At 43.5% G+C, this 25,000-nt stretch overlaps 1 protein-coding gene across 2 annotated transcripts in view; it reads left to right on the forward strand.

The window, feature by feature from the left end:
• Window positions 1–21,825, forward strand: part of LOC115617686 (M1-specific T cell receptor alpha chain-like) — a 39,764-nt gene extending 17,939 nt beyond the window's left edge. The window contains exons 3-8 of one of the 2 annotated variants that reach the window (XM_030508516.1): window positions 297–312; window positions 10,501–10,550; window positions 18,375–18,638; window positions 19,084–19,131; window positions 20,328–20,433; window positions 20,917–21,825. In XM_030508516.1, the coding sequence (XP_030364376.1) occupies window positions 297–312; window positions 10,501–10,550; window positions 18,375–18,638; window positions 19,084–19,131; window positions 20,328–20,433; window positions 20,917–20,947 (515 nt within the window). In that variant the 3' untranslated portion in view covers window positions 20,948–21,825. Of the gene's footprint in view, window positions 1–296; window positions 313–10,500; window positions 10,551–13,323; window positions 13,849–18,374; window positions 18,639–19,083; window positions 19,132–20,327; window positions 20,434–20,916 lie in introns of those variants that run through there. The other variant, XM_030508515.2, reaches the window with a different exon arrangement.
• Window positions 21,826–25,000: the final 3,175 nt, after the last annotated feature.

A 25,000-nucleotide genomic window follows, 5' to 3' on the forward strand; every position in this document is an offset into this window, starting at 1 on the left:
ATCTATGTTAAAATTAAGGTGGGGAAAGAATCTGATGGTTTGGGTTCACTGTAAGAATTTTCTGCTACAATAATCTCTAAAGTGCAGTCGCTCTGGCCAGGGCTTCAAGTTGAATCCTTAGCTGGTATCTGCTTAGGAAGACTTCACAGGAACAACCGGGCTACTTCTGTATATCACTGTTACTCCATGATCCTCAAATCCCAGTCTGGATAGCACTCTGGCCCAGTGTGAAATTCTGTCTTCCAGTGGATTTTCACTGCCTCATTTTGAGCAGGAATGCAGAGCTCAGTGAAGAGCTGACAGCGGAGAGAGGTTTTGAGTCAGATATTTAACTCTCTGATATAAATAAGTTTTTGACACTGGCACCACACCAGGTAAATAATTCCACTGGCACAGAGACAGAGGAGGAAGGACGTTAAATATGCTTGGGCTTCAATTTTCACAACTGCCGCATATCTAAAACCACTTAAATTGAATGAAAATTGGTTACCAAATTGGCTATGCTTTGAAAATGCAGATGTGGTAAGTGGATATTATAAAAAGCCTCAGTTCTTCCTATTTTTATTTGGAATTTCGTGATGTACAAAAAAGGTGGGCATCACCTCCAGCTTTCCTGTGGGAGCAGGAATGTTGGGGCAGCAGGGAAGTTTGTTAGGTTGATCTTTGTTATCCTAAATATTCAGGTACATACCTTGAGAGTTGTTATGATGATTTCAGAGGTCTTTAAAGTGATGCAAAAATGTCCCATATAATTTTACATACCTAAATCATCTTGCTCTCATTCCAGTAGGGTATGGGGCTCCCTTAGGGCTCCCTTAGGTGCTGACTAATACTAGTACAGGTCTGTAGGATATCTTACATGGGAATAAGTGTCTATTTTGGAACAATTTAATTCCACTTCCAATTACAAAGGGGCAAAGGAATACAAAGTTACCATTCTGAAGAAAGATTTGTTTTTCCAGCCAGTGAATCCTCGGTTGTAAATGCAAGACTAGAAGAAACTGCCCAATTTCATTATTTTAACATCAGTCTACATTGATTTGAAGGTAATATTTGAAGACTGAGCAAAGCTGCTATTTCAGACACTTACAGAAATGCTGATGTGATACTCTGGTTTGTTACATACAAGGTCTTACGTCTTTTCAAAACAGTTTAGCACTTGGTTCTTCTGCTGACAAGAAAAGATTTGCTTCTTCTCAGCCGAAGGTAGCTCGTGGCTCACTGACTGCAACTAAGCGTTCTTGGTTTAAAGAAACTTTTACAGTCCATTACTCACATTTCTAAAATATCAAATCATGCCCAAATAATGCTTATTTTTGCAGACATCCAAAAAACTTCTGTCCCACAAGTCATTTTGATGAAATCAAAGAAACTGGATGAAGATGGCAGCACTGGGAAAGCAGCTTGTTTGGCAAGGAATGTCTTTACAAGGAACATCAGCTTGGACATGTCCTCTAATGAAGTCGTATATGAACCAAGTGCACCCATTCTGACATCAGAGGGGTTGTACAATACTATTAAGGTGGTCAACGTAACAAAAGGTGAAGAGGTGACCTGCATGGCCAAGTTCAACGGCAGCACCATCACAGCCAGCACAAGCTTGCCAGGTACAGTTCTGTGGTACAGCTTTGGCTGTGTTGGGTCATACGAGCATCTTGTTTAATCCTTTTTAAAAGAAAGTTTTAGATTTTAGGCACAGTTTATAATGCCTTTTCTTTATTGTGCTACAGAAAAGGATGCTGAAGACCCAGAAATGGGGAAGGTTTGCAGCACCACAGACACCTCTGCACAAGGTTAGTTATCTAAATAGATTGTGAAGTTCCATTACTATGCTGAGAATAAATGCATGGAAATGTATTTTCTCAGGGGTAGAGGAATCAGAATACAACATACTCATCAAAAACAACCTACATTTTCAAGGCAGCTAGCTTAGTAACAGACAAGCAACAGGAAGCAAAATCCAGTCTAGACAGACAACCTTCTCCCTTGTTGTTGCCATGTTTCTCTACTATCTTTTCCTTTGTTGCTGTTTCTTTCCCTTAAACTATTACCTGTTTGGGTTTTTTTTTCCCCCGCTTTGTGCCAATATCACACTATCCAAATCTAGGCCATGATCTGTCCCATCTTTTCTCTATCACTAAGCAGGTACCAAAGTGGAAAAAGCAAACATGCTGTCTATGGCTGTGTTGGGTTTGAGAGTCCTGCTGGCAAAAAGCATCGCCTTCAATACGCTCATGAGTATCAAGTTGTTTCTTTTCTGAGGTAAGGAAGCAACAGCTTGATCTGTAGAAATACATGCCAGGACATACCACTTGTCTTTGTGTACCTCTCTAACCCCACAAGCAACGATACCTGTTCATTTGGTCCTGTTTCCTTTAAATAACTCCTATAGATTTCTGGGACACCCCTAAACTATGACAAAAAACTCCCCCCAAAACCAACAACCCCCCAAAACAACTAAAAAACTCCTCACAAATCACAAAGAAAACAGCCCCTTTCTGTAGCCAAAGCTCAGGTCTTGGTGGCTGGTCCCCAGATATTCTCTGCAGCCAACTTGCTTTGCGAGAGCAGCTTGGGTATTACCAGAAGTGCCTTAGAGGTATCTCATTGACTATTTCAAGTGGCAGAGCACAACGCCTGGAGAAAACCCAAGATAAATACGGAGACAAAAGCAAAGCTTCCAAAACACAAACGTGAAGTAGTGGAGGAAAGAGTGAAGGGGGCAGGATTTTTGAATTAAGGTATCTGAAGAGGCACAAAAGATGGTCCAGCCTAAGTTTTGTGAGTCTACCTGTCTTGATCTGACAGCTATGAAACAGTGGCATGTAGGTCCAATTGCCTTAAATGTAGTTTAAAACACACTTTGCTCTTGCAGACAGTGAAGAAGCAAGGCAACAGCAATGCGAAAACAAGCAGGAGAGTGTATCGGCAGGACAATGGGATGAACAGCCAGCATCAAATCTGCTGGCAATAACCATGCAGAACAGAACACAGCTCCTTCCCCTAAGACATTTTATACTGTTGAATCCTGCCTAGCTGATTTAGTTAGTTTTAAGAGTTGTAACCACTTTTGCTATTTCTTTTGCCTCTGTGCCTGAGGAGAGTGTATTTTTCCTCATCTCTCTGCTAACTAGAATTTGATCTCCCCTTTGAATAGCCTTTGAATAGAAGCATCTAATCTACTCCAATAGCTTTGAAAAATCCAATCCTCATTATAGACATATGATACTTTTAAAACACCTTTTACAGGCATATTACATTACTATCTGTGAACTGATGTATTGCTGTTGAGAGAATTCAGGCACAGTAGATGCTATTTACAGCTTTAATGTTTTTTAGATAGCTTTAATAACAATAATTTTCTAGTGTAGAAAAGAAGACCTGTGTTGGATCTGAAGCGATTCACTTCAACCAGATAATGTTCAACCATAGAAACATTTCTTTATTAATCCTGTATTTCTTCTGCAAAGTGTATGGCACGTGCATTTTAGGTTCCTGTGGTAGTGACCAAAATAAAGCTTTACTAAGCCAAAATGTTGTGGTTTGTTTTGTGCTTTTTCTTCTGAATTTGGGATGAAGATTGCTGAAATCCAACTGTCCCGATGACCACTAAGATTAGAAACACAGTTTTGATAACCTAGATTTCTTGTTGGTTGAATTTGTCTTTTGTAGACTCTGTACAAGGAAGTGGAGATTCTCTTTGACACATTAAAAAGCATCAGTAGGGCCATGAATTGTAGACCTGGGGATTTGAATGAGGTCTGGTCTTTCAGATCACTTTGAAGAGATCCCAGCAAGATACTTTGCATCATAGCAAGAAGAGACACATGCCTAAAAAGAAATCAGTTAAGAGGCAGCTTGTGGAATGATAATACCAGAAGAGAAGAAAACATGCTGTTTTTTTCCACTCACTGATACTAGGAAGAGGCCAACAGGAAATAATGTATGGTGGTTTGATGGAGCGATAGTTTCCATAGCAACTTGGTTAGTAGTCAAAAAGACCCCACCACACACATTCCCCAACTTGTCTTCCTCTCACAGGCAACAGGCAGGATGCTGTTGTCAACATTTATGACTAAGTTACACTCTGCAAGATTAACTCCTTCTTGTTTTGAAAAACAAGTTAACCACATCCTGAAGGGGAAAGAAGGTTTTTCACACACTGACTGAGTTACTGCTAGCTTCAAGACAGCCTCTACCGAGCGCATAGTAAGGTCTATCTGATTAAGCTTTGTCAAGTTAGTCACTCAGACCCTGCAGACACCTACAGGAAGACCTTCACCCTATGCAAAAGAAAAGTGAAATTTGCATGGAAAATCCCAAACTAGTAAAATGCTTATTTAGTGCATTCTACCACATAATATAACTCAGGAAGAGCCATTCACTAGTATTTTTATCCTGATTTTCTGATGACACTCTGAACCTTTTTATCTTGCACTCCACACCTTTCCCGATCTCCCAGGCAAAACTCAGACTGGGAGTACCATTTCTGTCTCTGCAAATCAAGGAATGACATTTTCCTGAGTAGTCCTTGGTTGCGCCTTACAGCTTTGGCAGAATTTAAATCCTACAACACATCAGAAGCAAAAAGATGGATCTACAAATCTGTGGCTACTGAGGAATACCTCAGTATTGACTCCTACCGAAACTTATTAGCCAGAGAAAGACATCAATCTCTATTGTTTCAAACACTCATTCACATTGGTGTAGGACACCAGAGCCTTCGTCTTCATCACTAGAAGATTCATGCCCTGAGTGACACACCCATGGTCAGTTTTTTCACACCCTCCTGTGCATCACTGGGAAACCAGTTGAGATGGCAAACCAGGCTTTATTTCATCTTTTCATCATATAACCTTTTTACAGATATTTCAAATAAGATAAACTGATTGTTCTCTTGTTTTTACTTTAAACAAAACCAAAATACAGGAGAATGGTAAATGTTAAACATCTGCTTGTACAACTGAATCTTTCTGTTGTCTTATATAGCATTAAAAATACAATATAAGCAAGGTATCCCTGCATTCTGCTGGGTATCGTTTGACTTGTATGTTCTGTTTCCACAAAAGACTAAAAAGTGCCTGATCAAACCCGACACTTTGCTGTGAACTTCCTTACCTTCCCTTGATCTCTTCTGCCCCCTGCTGGTAGAAATGTTTATTGTTCTTACAGCGTTTTAGATTTGGTGACATCCACTAAATAGGTCAAATGAACAAAAACCGAACCCAAACCCCAAACAAACCCCCACCCCCAGTAGTAGGTGTTGTCTCTGCACAAGCCACAAATCAAACTTTTTTGCTCTTCGTTTGGTTTCTTGCCTTGCCAGCAGGTGCAGATGAAAGCCCTTGCTATATGATAAAAAGGCTCTAGAAAGTCCAGTGCCAGAAACGCACAGGTGAAAGGTGAATACTTGAACTCAGATTCAAAGAAGCTTTATTCGAAGATAGAAGCTGAAACAGTTGGGCAGTTGTAGGTGATTTGTAACAGGAAAAAATGGAGTAAAATTCAGGAAACATTGACAGCACTGTTTATGAAATTCATTAGTGTTTCTAAGGGAGTTTAAACTCTAAGTTATTCAGGAAACTTGGTGGTCCTAGGCAGGATGAAAGATGTCTTGATGGGATTAAGGTATGTGTTCGTGCTCTGAAAAGCTGTTATGTCTAAAGCAGGCTGGGGTTTTCCAAAGGTATAGACATCTTGCTAAACATGGAGAAAGTCTGAAACAGCAAGGAATGCAGCAGAAACTTTTTGGCTTCAGGCAGTGAAGAGGCTTCTGGGAAGATGGTTGAATACAAGTGCCAAAAAGTCTGGTGTCCTGTGATAAAGAAATTGCAGGGCAAGTTGGTGCATCCAAGAAGGCTCCAGATGAGATGCAGCCAGAAGCTGTGTTCTTCTGGTGAGGTTCTCTGCTCCCTTGAACTCTGAGGTCTTCTGCAGAACTGTTTCTCACTGTGGAAGGACCAAGCCACATCAGTTCCATCAAGTTCTGGTTATGGACCTGGCTGTTTCTGGAAACAGGTAAGCCTGTTTGCTTTTAGACAGGAATTTTGCCACAAACCTATGTATATAATAGTTCATCGAACTAGTAGTTCAGGGTGCCATACGTTGGTATGCTTCTCCATATTAGATACACTGAAGTTACAATAATGACTGTACCAAGGGGTATACTCTTGAATAGACATAATCGAGTTTAATGGTACAGTCAGTCAAGGGAAGGGTGGATGTTAGAGGACTGGCCTTAAAGATGGTCACTTGCTATAAGACTCTGGCAAAATGACTTATCCTTTGGTGTCCACTCTGTGTGCAATAGAAAAGAGAAATTAAATTCCTTAAAGCTTCTCATGTACCTAAATGCAGCAAGTAAATGTGCTTGAGGCTGCTTGGCTGGAGTGGATCTGATTAGCTAAGATATAAGATCATTTATTCCCTCAATAAGAAATTTCCCAACTAGCTGTGTTTTCAGTTAGTGGATGTGTCATATTTCAGATAACAATGAGTAGGTTAATTCAGGTACTGACTTGAATCAATCTGTATCTTATTTGAAATGCCCTGATGAGGTGTGAAAAGGTGGACTATGTAGAGCTGCATTCATGACATCTTCATCACTGTATTGCTAAAAATCTAACATGAATCATCCATTTAAATGTATGTGCGACCACACAGTGTATGCAATGAACAGCTGAAATGTGCATATCCATCACAGCAATTCATTAGGAGTACGGTTAATTGTTTGACTGCAAAGGCAAGTTCTCTTTCTCTCTTATATTTTAGTCTGCATATAAGATCTGAAGTCTTTGTGGAGAACAAAGAACGAAGGCTTGTAGTGAGGGTGCAAGCATTTCCCTGTCCAGGTAGCTTGCAGAATGGAAATGTTTTAATAAGATTTCAAATGTATGCCTAGATTTTCATTGCTGGGTTGAGAAAATCTGGGATGGGACCATCTTGGTTCATTCCTGCCCAGAAATCATCGCAGATCTGCCATTTCCTTAGTTTATGTATAATTGCAGAGCAGGAAAGGTTTTTGCAAAGGAATTAAATGATGTGTGGATTCAGGAACTCTTTATAACACGTTGCAGTTTGGCAAAGGAACGAGGCTCAGAGTTACATTAGGTAAGTGCATGATCTGAACAAACATATCTTGAGAAATACCAGAGAGCCTGATGCTTGGAATAGGTAGCACCTAATGATCCTCGAAAGGGGATCTTCTTCTGTATCTTCTGCTCCTAAGGCTGAAATGGCAGTATGGCTGGAATATTTAGTGTAAAGCAAGCAGCAAGAAAAAAATCTGGAGGTTTTTTTAAGGTCTGATAGTAATAGCTTATGGAGAGTCCTTCTTACAGTAATCACAGTGGAAAGCTTCTATTCACATAAAGGAAGCAAGGATGAGATTCCCAGCAAAATGAAACCAGTGTAAATCAGCAGTGCCAGAGAGCTGTGACAAATCTTTCCCAAACTAAAGAATTGTCTCATTGCTCATGCAGCTTGAGCTTCATGGTATTCCTTGGTAGAAAGAGCCATTGCAAACAGTATAAAATAATGGATTTTCCTTCTGCTCATATTTATCCCTTTTGAAGAGTACCTCAAGGGCTACTTATACATGAGCAAGAAACAGAAGAGAAGAAGATGGCTCTTCAGAGGATCAGGAAGTCTCTGTCTTATTAAGAAATGTTATTTAATATGCATTAACAGAGATAGAAGAGCCTGTAGAAGTTATGCTGCTGTGAAATCCTGGACCAAGTGTCCTAGCCAGACATTCTGACTGCCCAGTTACATCTTCCCCTGAAATGTTCTGTTCAGGACTGGGGAGTGAAGTGCTTCTGGTAACATTTCTCTTTACCAAACCTGCTAGGAGATGGAGAAGAGACAATCAAGCCTTCATTTCATGGGGATATTTACCAGGCATTTTGCACATATAGTTTTATTTTGATAACTAGACTCTCCTGCCATGGAACCTGAAATGTGCAGAAGAGCTTGGGGGATTTTGTAAGGGAGCTTCTGACAGTGTGTATTCAGGAGATGTAGGAAGACTCACCTTTGGAGGAGGAACCAGGCTGCTGATAAAGCCCAGTAGGTATCTCTTACCAATAGGGCTAGGAAAGACTGAGAACTTTAGGTCTTTTGTCAGATCCCCCTTAAAATACAGACAGAAGAGCTTCTTTGAAATATGAGGGAAAGAAGGAATAGGGAAGAAGAGAACATTCTAAACAATTCCCTTTTTTCTTCTCTGTCATATGTTGATATGTGTGGAACAGGCCAGGAATTGCTATTTTTCTGCAAAATCAGTGAATGACCTTTGTGTGGTGTAAGCACCGTATTAGTCAGGACAAAACCAATGGGGGAATATATTTGAGATTAGTGTTCATGAATAACATGTCAAAGATTAGGTGAAACTGGCTTCTGAGGCTTAGATTCAGATCTTTTACCAGATTTATTCCAGTGGAATAAACAAGAGAAAATAGGACCTTAAATTGTTTTTCTTGGGGGTTCCTTCTGTTTTTTTTTTTCTTGGCTTCTTTCTCCTATGGGTCTGGTCCCTTGCTTAGCTTCTGAGGCTGACTAACTGATCTGTCTGAACTCCTTTACACCCGGAGAAGTTTTAGAAACTGCTATGTTAGCTGTTTAAAAAAGTGGTGGAAATTTCATCCCATGTCAATATGTCTAAACTCTTCTGGCAGTTAAAGGCAGAGAATTCTCTCCTTTACCAGTTTTGTTTGCTTGTTTTCTCTGCTTCTTTTGCTTATTTTCTTTGCTTAATTTGTTTGCTTATTTTCTCTCCATTACAATTTCTGTTCGCTTGTCACTGTGGGACAACTGAGTCTTCCTGGAAAATCACCCTTGAGAAAGGCACAAAACTAATTATGAAATCAGGTACATCTAAAACAAATAGCCGTTTCATATCATAAAAGCAAGGCTGAGTTTCTCCTGTCCTAACTATGGCAAAAATTGTTCGACTTCAAAGCTGTCCAAGGACCTTCAGCTCTGTTAAGCTCACAGCGTAATGGGTTTGATTTTCTGCTTCATACTTTTCAGAATCTTTTCTATCTGCATTTCTATGGCAAGATCAGAGGAATGCAACTGCAATGACATCCTAATTTGCAGTGAGAAGCATGTGATGGGTGACATCTGTTTTCCCTGTGATCTCTTTTGAACAATGCATCATATACTTGTCTAGGCCAACAGTTGTCTGTGGTTTTTGTTAGTCGTTGTTTCACTGTGTGAATTCAGCATCCAACTGGAAAGTCACATTTGGAAGTGGCACACAACTGATGGTGAAACCAGGTAGGTAGAAACCGTGAAGGAGTAAGGGTAGGAAAGCGTAATCCCCTTTTCTGTGAAAAAGACATTAAAATTCCATTGTTCTTTCCTTCTGTGGGCAATTGAAGGTCAAGTTTGACCTTACATCATTATAAATCTAAATACCTATTTGGAAGCCCGAACTCTCCTGAATGTGTCATGGAGAGTGATAACATTAATGAATGTTCAGAGTTCAATGCAGGTACTGGAGCAATGACTATAATAATAATTTTGTGGGCAGCCTCTATTGATGTCAATTGTCCTCGTGATAGGAATAGAAAGAGAGCATCCATCCCAATGGATGAACAGTGTAGGGTCATGAATCCTTTTGCTCAGGGACAGATATTTTGTGCCAGACATGCAAGCACAAGCTGCCTTTCTCTCTAAGGATGCGGATGAGCTTGTTTTCCTGTTGAGTTGAAAACCACTGTGTGAACTACAGAAAGCTCACATTTGGCAAAGGGACACAACTTCATGTTTTCCCCTAGTAAGTGCCACCACTTTATTGTAGTTTCCTTCCATGGCAGGCAAAGCTACCCACTGCCCAGCAAGATTCCCAGCATCTCTCTTCCTGGGCTTATGGCTCTTCAGCTGTGGGGTTACATGCCACCCTCTCTCCTCCAGGGCAGGCTTTGGCTCAGGGCAGAAGCAAAAGACCCCCAAATGGAGTTTGTATACATAGGTCCAACAGTGCTCTTGATCCCAGAGTCAGATTACAGGGGTCTTCACTTGAGGATGTAGCTGATTGTCAGTGAAAATCAGTGATGTGTACTCGGGATGTGCGTGCCCAGCTTTGCCGAGGGGTTGGGAAGGTTTTTGTTAAGAGAGGAAATGCTGTGTGAACACAGGAGCTGGTGCTTATGCACCTGTCTTTGGCTCTGGAACGAGACTCACTGTTAGACCATGTAAGTAAGTCCAACACTGCCCCTGTGTTTTCTGGTTCCTTTAAGGCCATTCTTGGGGTTGATGAGAGCAGCAACATGTCTGGGTGTTTGATCATGTATGTGTGACCATATCTAGTGATGGACTTCACTAAGGGAACATGCCAGCTTGGTCTGAAGTAACCCTTCTTGCTCTCAGTTTCACTGGAGTGCACCAAGGTGCAGAGGCTGCCAGTACAGGGAGTACAGGGGTGATGTGCTGCTTCTCAAGTGGCTTGCAGGGGTTTTTGTTATGGAAGGAAATGCTGTGTGATTATGATACTAGCTACAACAAACCGACTTTTGGCTCGGGGACCAGACTGTCTGTCCAACCCAGTGAGTGTGCACCTTTCTGTGTCTGATTTTTCAAAAGCCCTTGAGTGTCCTCTAGAGCGCCATGTAGATGTACTTATATCTGTGTCACCTTTGACAGGGGCAGGACAGCAGAGGTGCTCTTTCAAGGTACTGTCATGCTTAAAAGTGTTTCCAGGTGGTGGACTTCAGCTGTTTAGAGAAATATGCTGTGGACGTGGTGCTCCAGGATGCTTGATAGTCCAGCAGCCAACTGGAATAGAGGTGTGGTTTAAGACAGGCAGACCGGCCAGCTTGTGCTCAGTACCTGTGTGTAGCTGTGGAAAGCCATGGGGAACACATAAAGTGGGCTCAGTTCTCTTCCTTAACTTAGGACTTTCAGGTAACTTGGGCAAGGCTCAGCTTGTGCTTGGTAAAATGTTTCCTGATAGGCATGCAAAACACCTCTATGTAGGTAGATTGTTGCATATGTTGTGGACAGTGAAAGGAGGAACCTCATGTGGCTGAGCAGACAGGCAGAAGTGGGTGGACCCTCAAAAAAGCCAAGCAAATGAAATTGTCCACCACTGACCCACACTGCAGAAATGCAGCGAGTGTTCACTTCCATGTGAGCATCACGCTTGCCCAGGGTAGAGGTGTACAGCCCCACTGGTGGAGGTGTCACCAGCTGGGAGCTAACCCTCTGAATTGCAGCAAAGTGCTCTGCAGTTGTGAAAACAGCCTCAAATTCACCTTCGCCTCAGGGACTGTCTTGCCAAGTAAGTGGATTAATGCCTGAGTGTTGCAGTATCACCCAAAGTTATGTCCCAGGGCTGTTCTGTGACTTGGCAATGAAAGGAATCTATCAGTAGAAATGCATAGCTCTATTTTGTAATACATCTTGCACTGTAACAAACCCCACCTGCAGATGGAAATGTCGTGCAAAGAAAGGTGGTCTTCTACGGTTACTCTGACCCTAGACCGGGATTGTGTGGTTATTCCCATCCCTTCTTGCCATTCCTGTACAACAAGGCTCTGGGGCAGGCATCATTAAGCGTTCCCTGCTTACTAAGGAGTAGGTTGTTCCCATCTCTGATACCTGAGGGGACTGTAATCAAATCTTGTTACTCCCATGCCTCTGAACATGGAAAAAGCTATTTGAGAAAGAGGGGTAGAGGAGGCGTGTGGGAATCCATATGGGTTTTATATTTGTAGCTTCTTGCAGAGCCAGAGACATGCTTGAATGTATCCAAGGCCTCCAACACCCACTGAGGTGGCTGAAGGAAGAGGCCCATTTTGTAAAGACAGCTCACACGGTGTTAGTACTGGAGGATGGGGAAAACTCACGTGGGGAAGTGGAACCAAACTTCTCGTTGCCCCAGGTGAGCTGCCTCCTCTCTGAGTTCAGATGGACTCAACATAGACAATCCTGTGGTGTAGCTTCAAAAATAACAGTGTAGAGGCTTTGTGGAGCAATTTGGGATGGTTTTAGTATTCCCTTTAAAGAAGTGGTAGACTTCCTCTCTAATCAATGTGCACCAGGAAAGGCTCCATCCTGGGAAAAAGAAACAAGTGAAAACTTGGGGAAAAAAAAAGGAATTCTTTCCTCCTTTGAAAATTGTGACGATATAGTCACACCTAAGAACCTTTCCCAAGCATTTGAAGCAGTGGGAAGCACTGCCACCCTTTTGCTGCCCCTCCTAGCCTCGGAATGGCTGGGCAAAGGCTCGGAGAGATGTGCTGCTTCTCAAGTGGCTTGAGGGGCTTTTTGTTATGGAAGGAAATGCTGTGTGATTATGGATCCACCTACGACAAGGTGACTTTTGGCTCAGGGACCAGACTGTCCGTCCATCCCAGTGAGTGTGCATCTTTCCTGTGTTTCTTTTGTCAATAGTCCTTGACTGTTCACTGTAGTGCCCTCTTAGACATACTTATTTTCTATCTGGGCCACATTACAGGTGGGAACGAGAACATAGGCAGTGTTTCATTTAATGCAGAGAATGTAGTCAGGGGAGTCTCAGAGACACGGGACATGCACAAAAACTCCCACTTGGATGCACAACTTTACTTGAAACACAGTTTTAGGAACAGATTTCCCCATGTTCTGGGTAGCGGCACTTTTGGGCTGCCTGGTCCCCCCGATACTGGACAAGCATTACCACGGGTGGGAGGTGTCACTCATAGGTCTTAAAAATAAGAAAAGGCAAAGGGAAACCCTGCTCCGAAAAGTCAAATTGAGCTGGGAATAGTTTTTGTCTTGTCCAGGTAATGACACTGGGCTGAAGCCTATTGTGCCAGGGAGCTTTGCTGTGGCGTGAATGCAGGTTCCTTCTGTTTGAGATCATGTGCAGGGCTGATGGAGACATTTTTGTAATGAAATGTGTCAGAGTGTGAATGCTGCAAGTGAAGTCACTTTTGGAAAGGGAACGGTGCTTTCGGTGATACCGGGTAAGCAGCAACTTGTGCTGGAAACTGGAATTGCTGAATTTTCATCTTGCTTTTAGTAGTTTTTTGGGGAACAATCTTGGGAAGTGAATTGTGCAGTTCTCCAAGTGTTCCTTGGACTTGCTTTTCCTGCATGTCCCTTTGCCTTGTGCTCCTGTGCTGCCTGTTATGGCATCAAAGCTTCTTTATAAGTCTGTTCCCATTTCCCTCTTCCCCCTGGGTATAGATCGATAGAGAACAGATACTCCAGACAAGTATGGAGCCCAGGTCCTGTCCATACTGTAGTTGTTCCAGCGGTCCTTTCACTCTCTGATTTCACTGTGTTCCAGTGGTCCTTTCACTCTCTGATTTCACTGTGTCCCAGCAGGGTTTGTGTTCCAGTGGAAAGCAGAGTGTGAGCAATGGTGCTTACCACAAAGGCAGCTTTGGGAGCAGGACAAGGCTCTTTGTGATGCCAGAAAGTGCTTGCTGACCAAGGCAGGACTGCCTGATGCTCTTAAAGATTGGTGAGCTCCGGGGAACATGGACCATGAGACTGGTTTTTGTTGCCCTTGGTGTAGATTTCCCACTCTAACAACAATCCAGGGGAGAACCTGGAGGAACTGTGGGCACAGGCAAAGGGGGTTTGAGGGATACCTCTTAGTTCTGTCTCCAGCCCTGGCCTTATGCCACATGGTCAGACTCTCAACCTCCGCTCCTGCCCTGGGATCCTTCGGCCTCTTCTCACCCTTCTGCTGCCCCTCCTACAAGGCATGGCTGGGCAGAGGCTTGGGGACAGATGCCACTTCTTCAAGTGGCTTGCTGGGCTTTTTGTTATGGAAGGAAATGCTGTGTGATTATGGCTACGGCTACAACCAGCAAACCTTTGGCTCAGGGACCAGACTGTCTGTCCAGCCCAGTAAGTGTGCAGCTTTTGTGCCTTTTGTCAAAAGTCCCTTAGGGTGCCTTGTAGATATACTTGTTATACCGAGGTCACCTTTCATAGGGGAGGAGAACATAGGTGCTATTTCAAGGCAGAAAATGAAAAGGAGTCTCTGAGATGGGGAACTTGCATGAAATCCCCGCTCATGTAACTCAGGGCAGAAGCAGCAGCCCTCCAAAATGGGATTTGTAAGCATAGGTCCAACAGTGCCCTTGATCCAAGAGTCAGAATTAGGAGAGAGTCTCAATTGAGGATGTAGCTGACCCTAGACTGGGATTGTGTGGTTATTCCCATCCCTTCTTGCCATTCCTGTACAACAAGGCTCTGGGGCAGGCATCATTAAGCGTTCCCTGCTTACTAAGGAGTAGGTTGTTCCCATCTCTGATACCTGAGGTGACTGTAATCAAATGTTGTTACTTCCATGCCTCTGAACATGGAAAAAGCTATTTGAGAAAGAGGGGCTAGAGGAGGTGTGTGGGAATCCGTATGGGTTTTGTATTTATAGCTTCTTGCAGAGCCAGAGACATGCTTGAATGTATCCAAGGCCTCCAACACCCACTGAGGTGGCTGAAGGAAGAGGCCCATTTTGTAAAGACAGCTCACACGGTGTTAGTACTGGAGGATGGGGAAAACTCACGTGGGGAAGTGGAACCAAACTTCTCGTTGCCCCAGGTGAGCTGCCTCCTCTCTGAGTTCAGATGGACTCAACATAGACAATCCTGTGGTGTAGCTTCAAAAATAACAGTGTAGAGGCTTTGTGGAGCAATTTGGGATGGTTTTAGTATTCCCTTTAAAGAAGTGGTAGACTTCCTCTCTAATCAATGTGCACCAGGAAAGGCTCCATCCTGGGAAAAAGAAACAAGTGAAAACTTGGGAAAAAAAAAGGAATTCTTTCCTCCTTTGAAAATTGTGACGATATAGTCACACCTAAGAACCTTTCCCAAGCATTTGAAGCAGTGGGAAGCACTGCCACCCTTTTGCTGCCCCTCCTAGCCTCGGAATGGCTGGGCAAAGGCTCGGAGAGATGTGCTGCTTCTCAAGTGGCTTGAGGGGCTTTTCGTTATGGAAGGAAATGCTGTGTGATTATGGATCCACCTACGACAAGGTGACTTTTGGCTCAGGGGCCAGACTGTCCGTCCATCCCAGTGAGTGTGCACCTTTCCTGTGTTTCTTTTGTCAATAGTCCTTGACTGTTCACTGTAGTGCCCTCTTAGACATACTTATTTTCTATCTGGGCCACATTACAGGTGGGAACGAGAACATAGGCAGTGTTTCATTTAATGCAGAGAATGTAGTCAGGGGAGTCTCAGAGACACGGGACATGCACAAAAACTCCCACTTGGATGCACAACTTTACTTGAAACACAGTTTTAGGAACAGATTTCCCCATGTTCTGGGTAGCGGCACTTTTGAGCTGCCTGGTCCACCGATGCTTGAATATATCCAAGGCCTCCAACATGCACTGAGGTGGCTGAAGGAAGAGGCCCATTTTGTAAAGACAGCTCACATGGTGGTAGTACTGGAGGATGGGAAAAACTCATGTGGGGAAGTGGAACCAAACTTCTCGTTGCCCCAGGTGAGCTGCCTCCTCTCTGAGTTTGGATAAACCCATCATAGACAATCCTGTGGTCTCGCTTCAACAATAACAGTGTAGTGCTCCAAATTGTGGAGCAATTTTGGATGGTTTCATATTCCCTTCAAAGAAGCGGTAGACTTCCTCTCTAATCAGTGTGCACCAGGAAAGGCTCTATCCTGGGGAAAGGAAGCAAGTGAAAACTTGGGAAAACAAGTAAGTGAAATACAAGAAGAGAGATGAGAAAGCAACTAATGGCTTTTAGTGAGTGGTGCTGGTTTGGATTTGTCAAGGATGGAGGTGGAAAGAGAATTGCCTTGTGGCTCTTCCTTGTGGCATTAACGAGACTGTAGTGTGGAGAGGGAGAAGAATAAGCCATGGCCATGGAGGTAAGGTGTAATGCATTACAAGTATGTGCATGCAAAACAGTGGGATTTCGTTGAGGAATGTTACTTGGGTAGATTGGGGTGGATAGGAGTGTTATGTAGGTTTTTGCTATGGCAACCAACACAGTGTCTGTGAATAGCTACCAACTTACCTTTGGACATGGAACCAGGCTCGTGGTGATACCAAGTAAGATTGCTGAGATTTGGGACACTGAGTTGTTGACTGGGAAACTTTAATCCCCCCAAGCCCAAGGTGAATGTTTTCTGGGAGAGCAGCGAGCTGCCGTTCAGGAGTTGTTGCCAAAACGTAGCACCAGCGATCTCTTGGTTACTGCGGTATCCGCTGGATATTGCAGAGCAGCAGAGATGCTCTGCAGAGCAATGATGGGAATTTCACAAGCTGTGGAACTTCCCTGGGAGAGAAGGTGTAAAACTGACAACTTGTGTAGGTGCAACTTACTGTGCCACTGTTCCAGGTATGTGAGCTTTGAAGGGAAGAAATAAACTACAGAGTTTTCTGAGAGTCTATATCAAACCTGAGTGTATCTATCTCACTTGTAGTTAGGCATTTACCTAACTTGCAGAGTTTACATACCTGGAGAAATCAGAAGGTTAATTCCTACTCTAAACAGGAGTTTATTAAACTATTGGAACCATGACACAGAGCTTGCTTAGACGATATTGCAGACATGAAGCTACTCACTGTGGCACAGTACCTCTTACCATGCAGGGCTCGCAAAAGACCTCTGGCAGACCTTTTGAAACTTCCACTGGGGGACAACCATCACTAAAGTGCTCATTAATTCACTGGAGTTGCTCCTCTGGGGTCAAGATTAGCCTGTATGAGTGTGTGAGGAGGTATATTTCCTCTGAATTGGGCAATAGCTCCAGGTTTACTCTAGCTATGGAATTTCATGTGTCAGGCTGAGGAACGGTAAGAGGATCTAAGATCTCTCCACACCAATTGCAGTCTGAGCAGAGATTCAGAAAGTTTGCTTTGGAGGAAATTGAGAATGATATAAATCTGCGTAATACAAGCTGCATGCTAAAGCAGTTCAGGATTTCTACTGCACCTTGTTTGGAAAAAAGGCATAGGTCTCAGTCTGATGTTGGAATTGCCTTCTACTGCTTTCTCCCTGAAATCAGTCTCCAGAGTGGGCTTTCTCTGTAGAGTGGACAGGAATAGCATCCCAAGAACTCTTGTTCTTCCATCTGGAAGATACCCTTCAGTAAAGATGAAATTAGCCTTGGTGGACAGCTCAGAGTATCATGATTTACTTCTCAACCTTTCCTGCAAGAAGAGGTCACAAATAGCAATACAACATCTCCAACACATCCGCCAACTCATTAAGATGGAATAACAGGAAGCACAGGTCACAGCACTGTGGTTATCATAGCTGGTATTTACCAAGACTATCTGAAAACTTATCAGGGTGCAAATATGCAAAGGACCTTATCGGAAAAAGACTCTAGTACCAGAACAAACGGAGCATCTTTGCTGCAGTATATCTTTAATGATATTTCATCTGTTCATCATTAGAGTAATGCAATGCCCATAACATTTTACTATTACTCATGAGCAAAGATTTAGGAAAGCACCTTCTCAAAGAATCAGACTTCAAGAGCTAGACAAGATGAAATGTATGCTGAGAGTACAAGTTTACACTAACCACAGGCAGTGTTTTGATATGTGTGGAAAATCCTAGTCTAACTGACTTGCTAGCAGAATTTGAAGCAAGAAAACAGAAATAAACTCCAGGTGTCTTAGTCTTGTATCTGCAGCCTTCAGTTCCCCACACCCCTCTTCTGCAGGGGAAAATGTAGTAAAAAATCTTGTCCTGCACTGTCAGGTGGAGGAACATGAGGAAGCATTCATTGGTTTCATCTTTCTTTCCGTGAAAGCAGCAGTGTGTTCCTACTTCGCAGTGGCTTTCCTCGCTTTCTCCTACAGGAATAAAATCAGCTAGACTGGTGGTGATAGGGAACACCCTGAAGAGTTGGTAGTTTATACACTGTCCCTCAGGTGGAGGAATTGGGGTTTTGAATGTCAATGGTGGATCTGACTACACATTTGCAGAAAATGCAGAATGCTCCCAAGCTGCTCAGTTCCCTCCAGGCACATCTCAGTGAAGCAAGAAGGGAGAACTCTCTTCACGTGTTATACACATTGCTGAACGCATCTAGGCTAAGATCCTGCCCAGGCTGCAGGTTAGACATGAATGAGTTGTTGCAGAAGGGAATGACTGGGTTAAATACGGACAACTAGGGGTTTGATGCCCACATGAGTATCATCTAGGATGTTCTAGGGATCCTGCTTGACCACTCTCTGTGCCTCCCACACAACATAAGTCAACATATTTCTCATGTGGCTCCTACATCATCTGCTGTGGATGCCTCGGTTGTCTAGAGGTGTCCTAGCACAAGATCTCTGTGACCAGGCAACCTTTCACTGGAATCATGAAAAAACCTGCATTCCTAAGTGTCAGTATGTTAAGATTGAAGGAACTATGACTCATCATCTAATGTCTCTTCTCCATTTTCAGATGTTACCCCATCTCCTTCAGTCTATAGGCTGATCTCTAAAGATGATGAGGATTTGGAAATGTGCCTTATCACAGATCATTCTCCTGAAAAGCTCACTCTTAACTGGGCTGATAAGGTGACGAATACTATTGTGGAGGTGACAACACCTGAGAACAAACAGGAAGCGAGCTACCTGTCAACCTACTGGGCCAAGAAAGATGAAATGCTGTGTGGTGCAAATTATGACGGATTTGGAGAACTGGAGGGGAAAGATCCTGAAAGTGGTAATGGCATTATTGAATGTCTGTACAGGGCTAGAGGTACTCTGGTCTTTGTGCTATTAGTATGATCAGGACTTACATCTCCCAACCCTGCAAGCAATGCTGCATTATGCTCTTAAACTCCAGAGGAATGTTGCTTGTTGCCTCTGTTTTCTTTTGCCTTCCTCATTGGTGGAAACAAGATTAAGGGTTGGTAGACTGGTACTGTCACAGCAAAGAGATCTTAAAATCACACTGTGGAGCATATAAAGCTTAAAATTCCTTTGTCTAATGGAACACTGAAGTTTAATTGGATTGTGTTTTATGCTTGCCCTGAAAACAGCAGAAATGAGTGTTTCTGGGAGGGTTTACTAGATTAGAAACTCTAATCCAGCTCTTCTAAGTACAGATTTATCTTCCGAGGAAGTACATGTCTGTTATTAACTACATTTATTGTTACTTTCTGCAGGTTCCAGTGCCTTCTGTGTTACAGGGGTGTCTCTACACTTCAGGACAGGTATGTACACAGTATTTGAGGAGTAAAGCTTGTCCTGATTAACGGAAATGTCTTCCCAAGTTTTGGTTAATGTTTCCAGAACTCCTGTTGGAGCAAAAAGCTTGGACTGGAAATTTCTGAAGCGGCCTCAGAGGCTTTAACAATCAAGGTTGGAAGTCATTGGGTTAATGTAGTCTTCCAGATCTGAGCTGGTAATTTTGTGTAGCCAGTGCCTACATGCCCTTGCTAAGACCAGCCAAACACTGCTGCCCATCATGTAGTGATTGAAAGTACCGATATGAGTCAGCCTTACTGGATGCCTGTCTGTATTTCAGACTTCAAAAGAGTTGGTTTTATTTTAGGGTGCACAAACACCTGATGAACTAAAAGATATGCATGTGGTTTCTGCAGCGTGTGCTCAGAAGCAGGGTTGCACTAAAGATATGGCGCATTTGAGAAAGCTTTGCTTCAGCTCATGGCTGTGGGAGTGTACTAGCCAGTGCTAGTGGAGCTAGCTAGTGCTAGTGCCTGCAGCGCAGGCAATTGCTGTTCCTGCTAGTTCAAAGGAGCTGACCCGCCTCTGCTCTCACCCTGTTTGCAGAATAGCTGTGCTTTTGCAAGCATGCAGCCTCGCTGAAAAGAACCAAGTCAGCCAAATGTTTCCAAAGCATCACTTCAGAGAAATACCCATCAATAAACTTGGCTGATTTGATCAGTCATTTCACAGGGTGTTCTTCAAAGATAAACATAAAATTACTATTTGATAACAGCTCCCTGCTCCCCCAATATAGACCAGTGTATTTGCAAATGCAGATGGCTTTGTAACTTAAGATTAATAGAAAATCCAAGTAGCTTTTGTGTTCTTTGAATCAAATTTAACTTGTTTTCCCCCTGCCTGTCTTAAAAAACTTCAGGGAGAAGAGGGATGCCTCCAGCATCCTGGGTTTATAAAACACTGCATTTAAAACCAGCTAGATGGTTGGCAGACTTGCATATTGCATGAGTAAGTGGTTATTGAATGAAAACCCAGCCCTCAAAACACCAACTGGAAGAAAAGTCTCTCAGTGAGACAGTCCCACTCACTGTCTCAGTAGCTACCCTACTAAATGGCTCAGTCACACAAAGCAGAACATCTTCATTAAGAGTGCTTGTAAGTCTGTCTGGAAGCGAGGATGCCTCAGTGCTCTTGTGACTTTCATTCTCTGTTCCTTTTACAGATGAGAATCTGAACACGATGTCTTTATCACAGCTGGGTCTGAAAATAACTTTAATGAAAGGAATAATTTTTAATGTCCTGATGACGATGCTTATGTGGAAAAAAAAGTGAGTATGCACGGGGGGTGGTGAGGCCTCTGCTAGCAAACATCTGTATCAGTTCATTAGCTATGAGTGTTCCTTCTCTCTGTAATAAGTGTTTATGCAGTCTATGCATACACCTTTTTGCCTATCAACAGTAAAATCCCCCTACTCCTTTGGCTGTATTGTTTTTTGCCCACCTCTCAAGTCTATTTACTTTTTCTTATCCACATGCAAATTTAACTTTTTTCTTCTTTCTAGACATCTCTCCTTTCTATTTCTACATCCCTCCCTTCCCTTTCTGCATTCATCCATCCAATCCATCCCCTGACCAGTTTCCAGCTGGGAATGTTTGATGCTTGTTGACTTTAAGACCTCAGACCTAATATACTAGCTTTGGTCTAGTGTCTCTTTCTCCTCTGTCTATTGCTTGGACACTTCAGGTCTGTAGTTGTGTCACTGCAACTGTATCCCAAATACTGGTATAACACACCTTTATTTTTGTTACAGGAATGAAAGTAACCAGATGGTGCAGTCCTGAAGTATTAAAAAAGCCTGCTGAGGAATCTTTATCAGAGCATCATCTGCAAGAGGGAACATAGGCATTCCTATTGCAAGAGATACCACTTGCTGTCTCTGTGTATCATGCCAGCCATTATAATCTAAATTGCTTTATTTGCATTGTTCTAAAGCTACTCAAACATAAGCTTAAAATTTCCAGCATTCTGCTTCCCCAGATGCCTAATTCATTTAGCACAACAATGCCTCTTTTTGCATGAAGCACATTTTGATTTAACTAGAAATTACCAAACATCACTATTAGCTACTTGTGTTAAAATGACACCCAATTTCTGTTCTTTGGAGGTGTTGTTTGTTGAAAACTGCAAGTTAAATATTACCTGAATGTGAATTTTTCATGTTTTGGTGGCTTTCAAGGATGCACATCTTAGAGTGCACACCCAAAGACACAGTTTCAGTTGCAACTGAAGCAAAGGGAGAGTTACTCGGGGTCACCCTGAATTCAGTGAAATTCTCACCTCATTATTGCAGAACAAAAGAAAGGGGTTTTAGTACTTTTTGGAGTCTATCTGGCCTTAACATTTGCAGAATTTAAACCAGCTTATGATTTGGCTTTGCATTTAGTAAAAATACAAACTACTTTTGATCTTTTTGTTTAGTTCTGACAATCTTTGACATGGTCTAGGGTGAGGTGTCCCTGCCTATGGCAAGGGGCTTGGAACTAGTTGATCTTAAGGTCCTTTCCAACCCAAACCATTCCGTGATTCTACGATTTTATGATCTTAGATTTCCCACTTTATTTCCATAATCATTGCATAAAACCATTCTGAAATATGTTCCTGCCCATGTACATGCTCCTTGGAAACACTGCATGCATGTGAAAATCTCATGCTACTAATGAGAATTGTACAATTAATGCTAATTAATGCTAATTGTACTGGGAACCACACTGATGTCTTGGCATTTCTTTAGGCCTTTGGCTGCTGTTAAACAGTTCTTATCAATAATAAACTTGTTTGTCTTTCGTATCTGTAGTTTGAGGAACTCATTTCACCCTTCAGATGAGCTTTAGGAATGAGCCTGGCCTTTAGGGAGGAGGGAAAGGGCAGCAGACTCTTCAGCCTGACTTGGCCACCAGGCACTGTTTGAGGGACTGCGGGGTCCACTACAGGGATCTACAGAGTCTCTTTCCAGGACATCTTGCCGTGTCTGGGTAAGAACAGCTTGGAGGGAGGGGAATGGCAGAAAACAGCTCTCCTCCAAGAGTAGAGTTTGTGCTATGTGAAGACAAAGGTAAAATATGGCTTGCCCACAGTCAGGAGACTAGTCCAGGTTCTTGAAGGCAGATACCTACTGCTGTGGAGAACACAGGAACCTAAAGTGCCCTACCTCTAAATGTTCCCACTCCCAAACATCACCAGAGAACAAGGTCCCTGCTTTGCATTAATGACACCAACTGTCCAGCCCTTGCCTCCAGGTTCAGACTGTCAGTGGCAAGAATGGAAAGGAAATTTTTGCCTTTTGTGACATTGATTTCTTCATGTCCTTCTGAAGCACCAGAGATGTGTTTGGAGAGAGAAATGAGAAGGGTGCTCTGAAAGAAACACAGCCTTCCTGCAAAGCTTGAATCTTGCTCACACCTCACACCAGTGCCCAAGCTGAGGGAAAGGCAGGGAAAGGCAGGGAAAGCCTTGCCAGACTGTTGGGGGTGATTCTCCCTCTCTGGGTATTTCTCACCCTGCTGGATTCACAGCCATTGCAAGGAACTCTGATTTTGAAACGGCTCATGCTTCAAAAGCTTTTAGCCAAAAGCCCTGGTGCTTCATGTGCGAGATGGCCCCTGTGTGAAGACCATGCCAGCATTCCTGCCACAGGATCTGACTCCACACCAGCAGCACAATAAAATCTCCCTGATCTCCTGCCGCAGTGCTGCCACCTGACCATTTAGCAGGGTTTCCACGCTCATTTACCTTTAGCATCACTTCTTAAAATAAATATCCATCTTAAATGCTTTATGTTGCACTTCAAGCCTGTACCCATCTGTATGGCCAAGGAGGAAGGACAGCGTGCTGCATCTTTTTCCATATCTCAGCCTTTTCCAGGTTAAATGACCCCAGTGATAAGATTTGACAAGTGAGGAATAATGATTGCATAGACAAATGTTTTGACTGAAGTGGCTCTTTTAGTATGTGATCTGCAAAACACTGGTTTTGTAGATCTAGTTCAAAGAAACTTTAGAGATATTAGTGGAGATATCATCACCACTTTGCTCGCTCTTGTTTATTTCAAGAAAGGAAACTTGGAGTGCAAAGCAAAGGCAGGAAATAACACAGTAGGCCCGGATGTGGAAGGGGTCTGATAGCCCAGATGGGGCAGGAAGAGGCTGCACCACCAGTTCCATGATGCCACAAACAAGATCTGGGTCACCTTTTGCTGCTCCTCTACACCCAACCACATAAACCACTTCCTCTGGAAAGTGGAGCACAAAACAGGGGGTGAGGGGAGCAGGGCTCGTGTGGCATGTGGCAGGGAGGAGGAGAAGCGTGTGGAAAAAACCAGCAGACGTTAGACCACAAGCCAACATTGAATGAGGTTAAGGCACCCTCCCTTCCTGCCCCTTCACCACAGCCTGCTCATAGGTCTGGGGGGAAGTTGTTTTGGGTACAGCAGGAAAGATTGAGCTATGTATAGCGTGGGCAGGGTAAAGGGGGGGGAGAAAATATATTATAAAGTGTGGTGAGTGGTGGGGAGGGATCTTAGAACTGTGTAAGGTTTCTGAATTTGTTGATAGGACCCTGCACCCTGTTATACAGACAGCGAATCCGTGCAGAAAAATCCTTTCACTTCTCCTCACCCAAAAAAGGAGTGAGGAAGATGGGGCAGGCCAGAGAGTCCTCTCACACTGCCATGGCTCATGTCTAGCACCCTCTCCCCTACACCAGCTCCTGCTCTCTAATACCTACCTATGGGTAGGAGATGAATTTGCATCTTTTCTAGCAGTTTTGTTGGAGAAAAGACCCCGACATCTGTCATCTCTCATTAAACATGGCCCTGTACAGGAAAGGGCCTCTCTTCTTGTCCTCTTCTACAGTGTGAACAGGGACCAGACCATGGCCTTTATAAGGAACAGAGCTTTTAGTTGTCTAGACTTGTTAAAACTTACTCATATGTGGAAGTAGCTCTAATGGGACCTGAATTCTAGTGCTGAGTTCATGGCAACTAGAGGCATTGCAAGCTGGTAAAGATTAGGGGGGAGGGAAAGGGAACCCTACAAAACCCCCACTTTTTCCCCTCTTCTACAGGCTCTCATGCAGCGCTTAGAAGTGGCCATAGGAGGGTCGCAGCGTGGAGCGCTCTCTAAAGCCAAACAGTGGGGAGACCGACTCATGCGAACCACACGGAGGCACTCGCAGCTTGCGAACAGCAGTGGCAAAGGGAGACCCGGAGCTGCTCCTCCTCCTGTGAACGTGCTGGCTCTGCTCTGCCTGCCTGAGGGCCCTTCTTATGGGAAAGAGCTCGGTGGCTCCTTTACAAGCCCTGCCTGCTGTGAGTCCCCTGCCTGCTCCCCAGCAGTACAAACCCAGCTTAATGCCTGGGGCTGGAGGGACGTGGTGCTGTCAGGGCTGGCATGAATTCTCTTTCCTACCACAGACCCAGAAAGCATCCTTTAAGATGGTAAAGACCCTGCTTCCTCATACCTCATTCTTCAGAGCCTGTATTAGGCAAGAGACTTCGGAGCCCCAGGTTTCACACTTTTATGGGTTTAATGGCTGCAGCACATCTGGAAATGCTAAAAGAAAAAGGTGGTGAACAGGAGCCATAATCTAATGCTGAAGTTGAAGCTATCAGATCCCATGTTTTATTTCCTGAGTGCCAGCAGACAAGCATTTCTTTCTCACATTGCCTCCCCACATATTTTACCTATCTCGTGTTTCTGCTGCAGAGCAAACCAGACAAGCCTGAAGCAAGGATGGAGCCTCATACATGAAGGGAACACCAGTAAATTCTCCAGCCAAACGTGTGGAAGGGCAGGAAACAGGGAGATGAAAAGGGTGGATGACAACTGAGTCTCCAT

Source organism: Strigops habroptila, chromosome 19, assembly GCF_004027225.2.
Source record: "Strigops habroptila isolate Jane chromosome 19, bStrHab1.2.pri, whole genome shotgun sequence".
Taxonomy (NCBI): Eukaryota; Metazoa; Chordata; class Aves; order Psittaciformes; family Psittacidae; genus Strigops; species Strigops habroptila.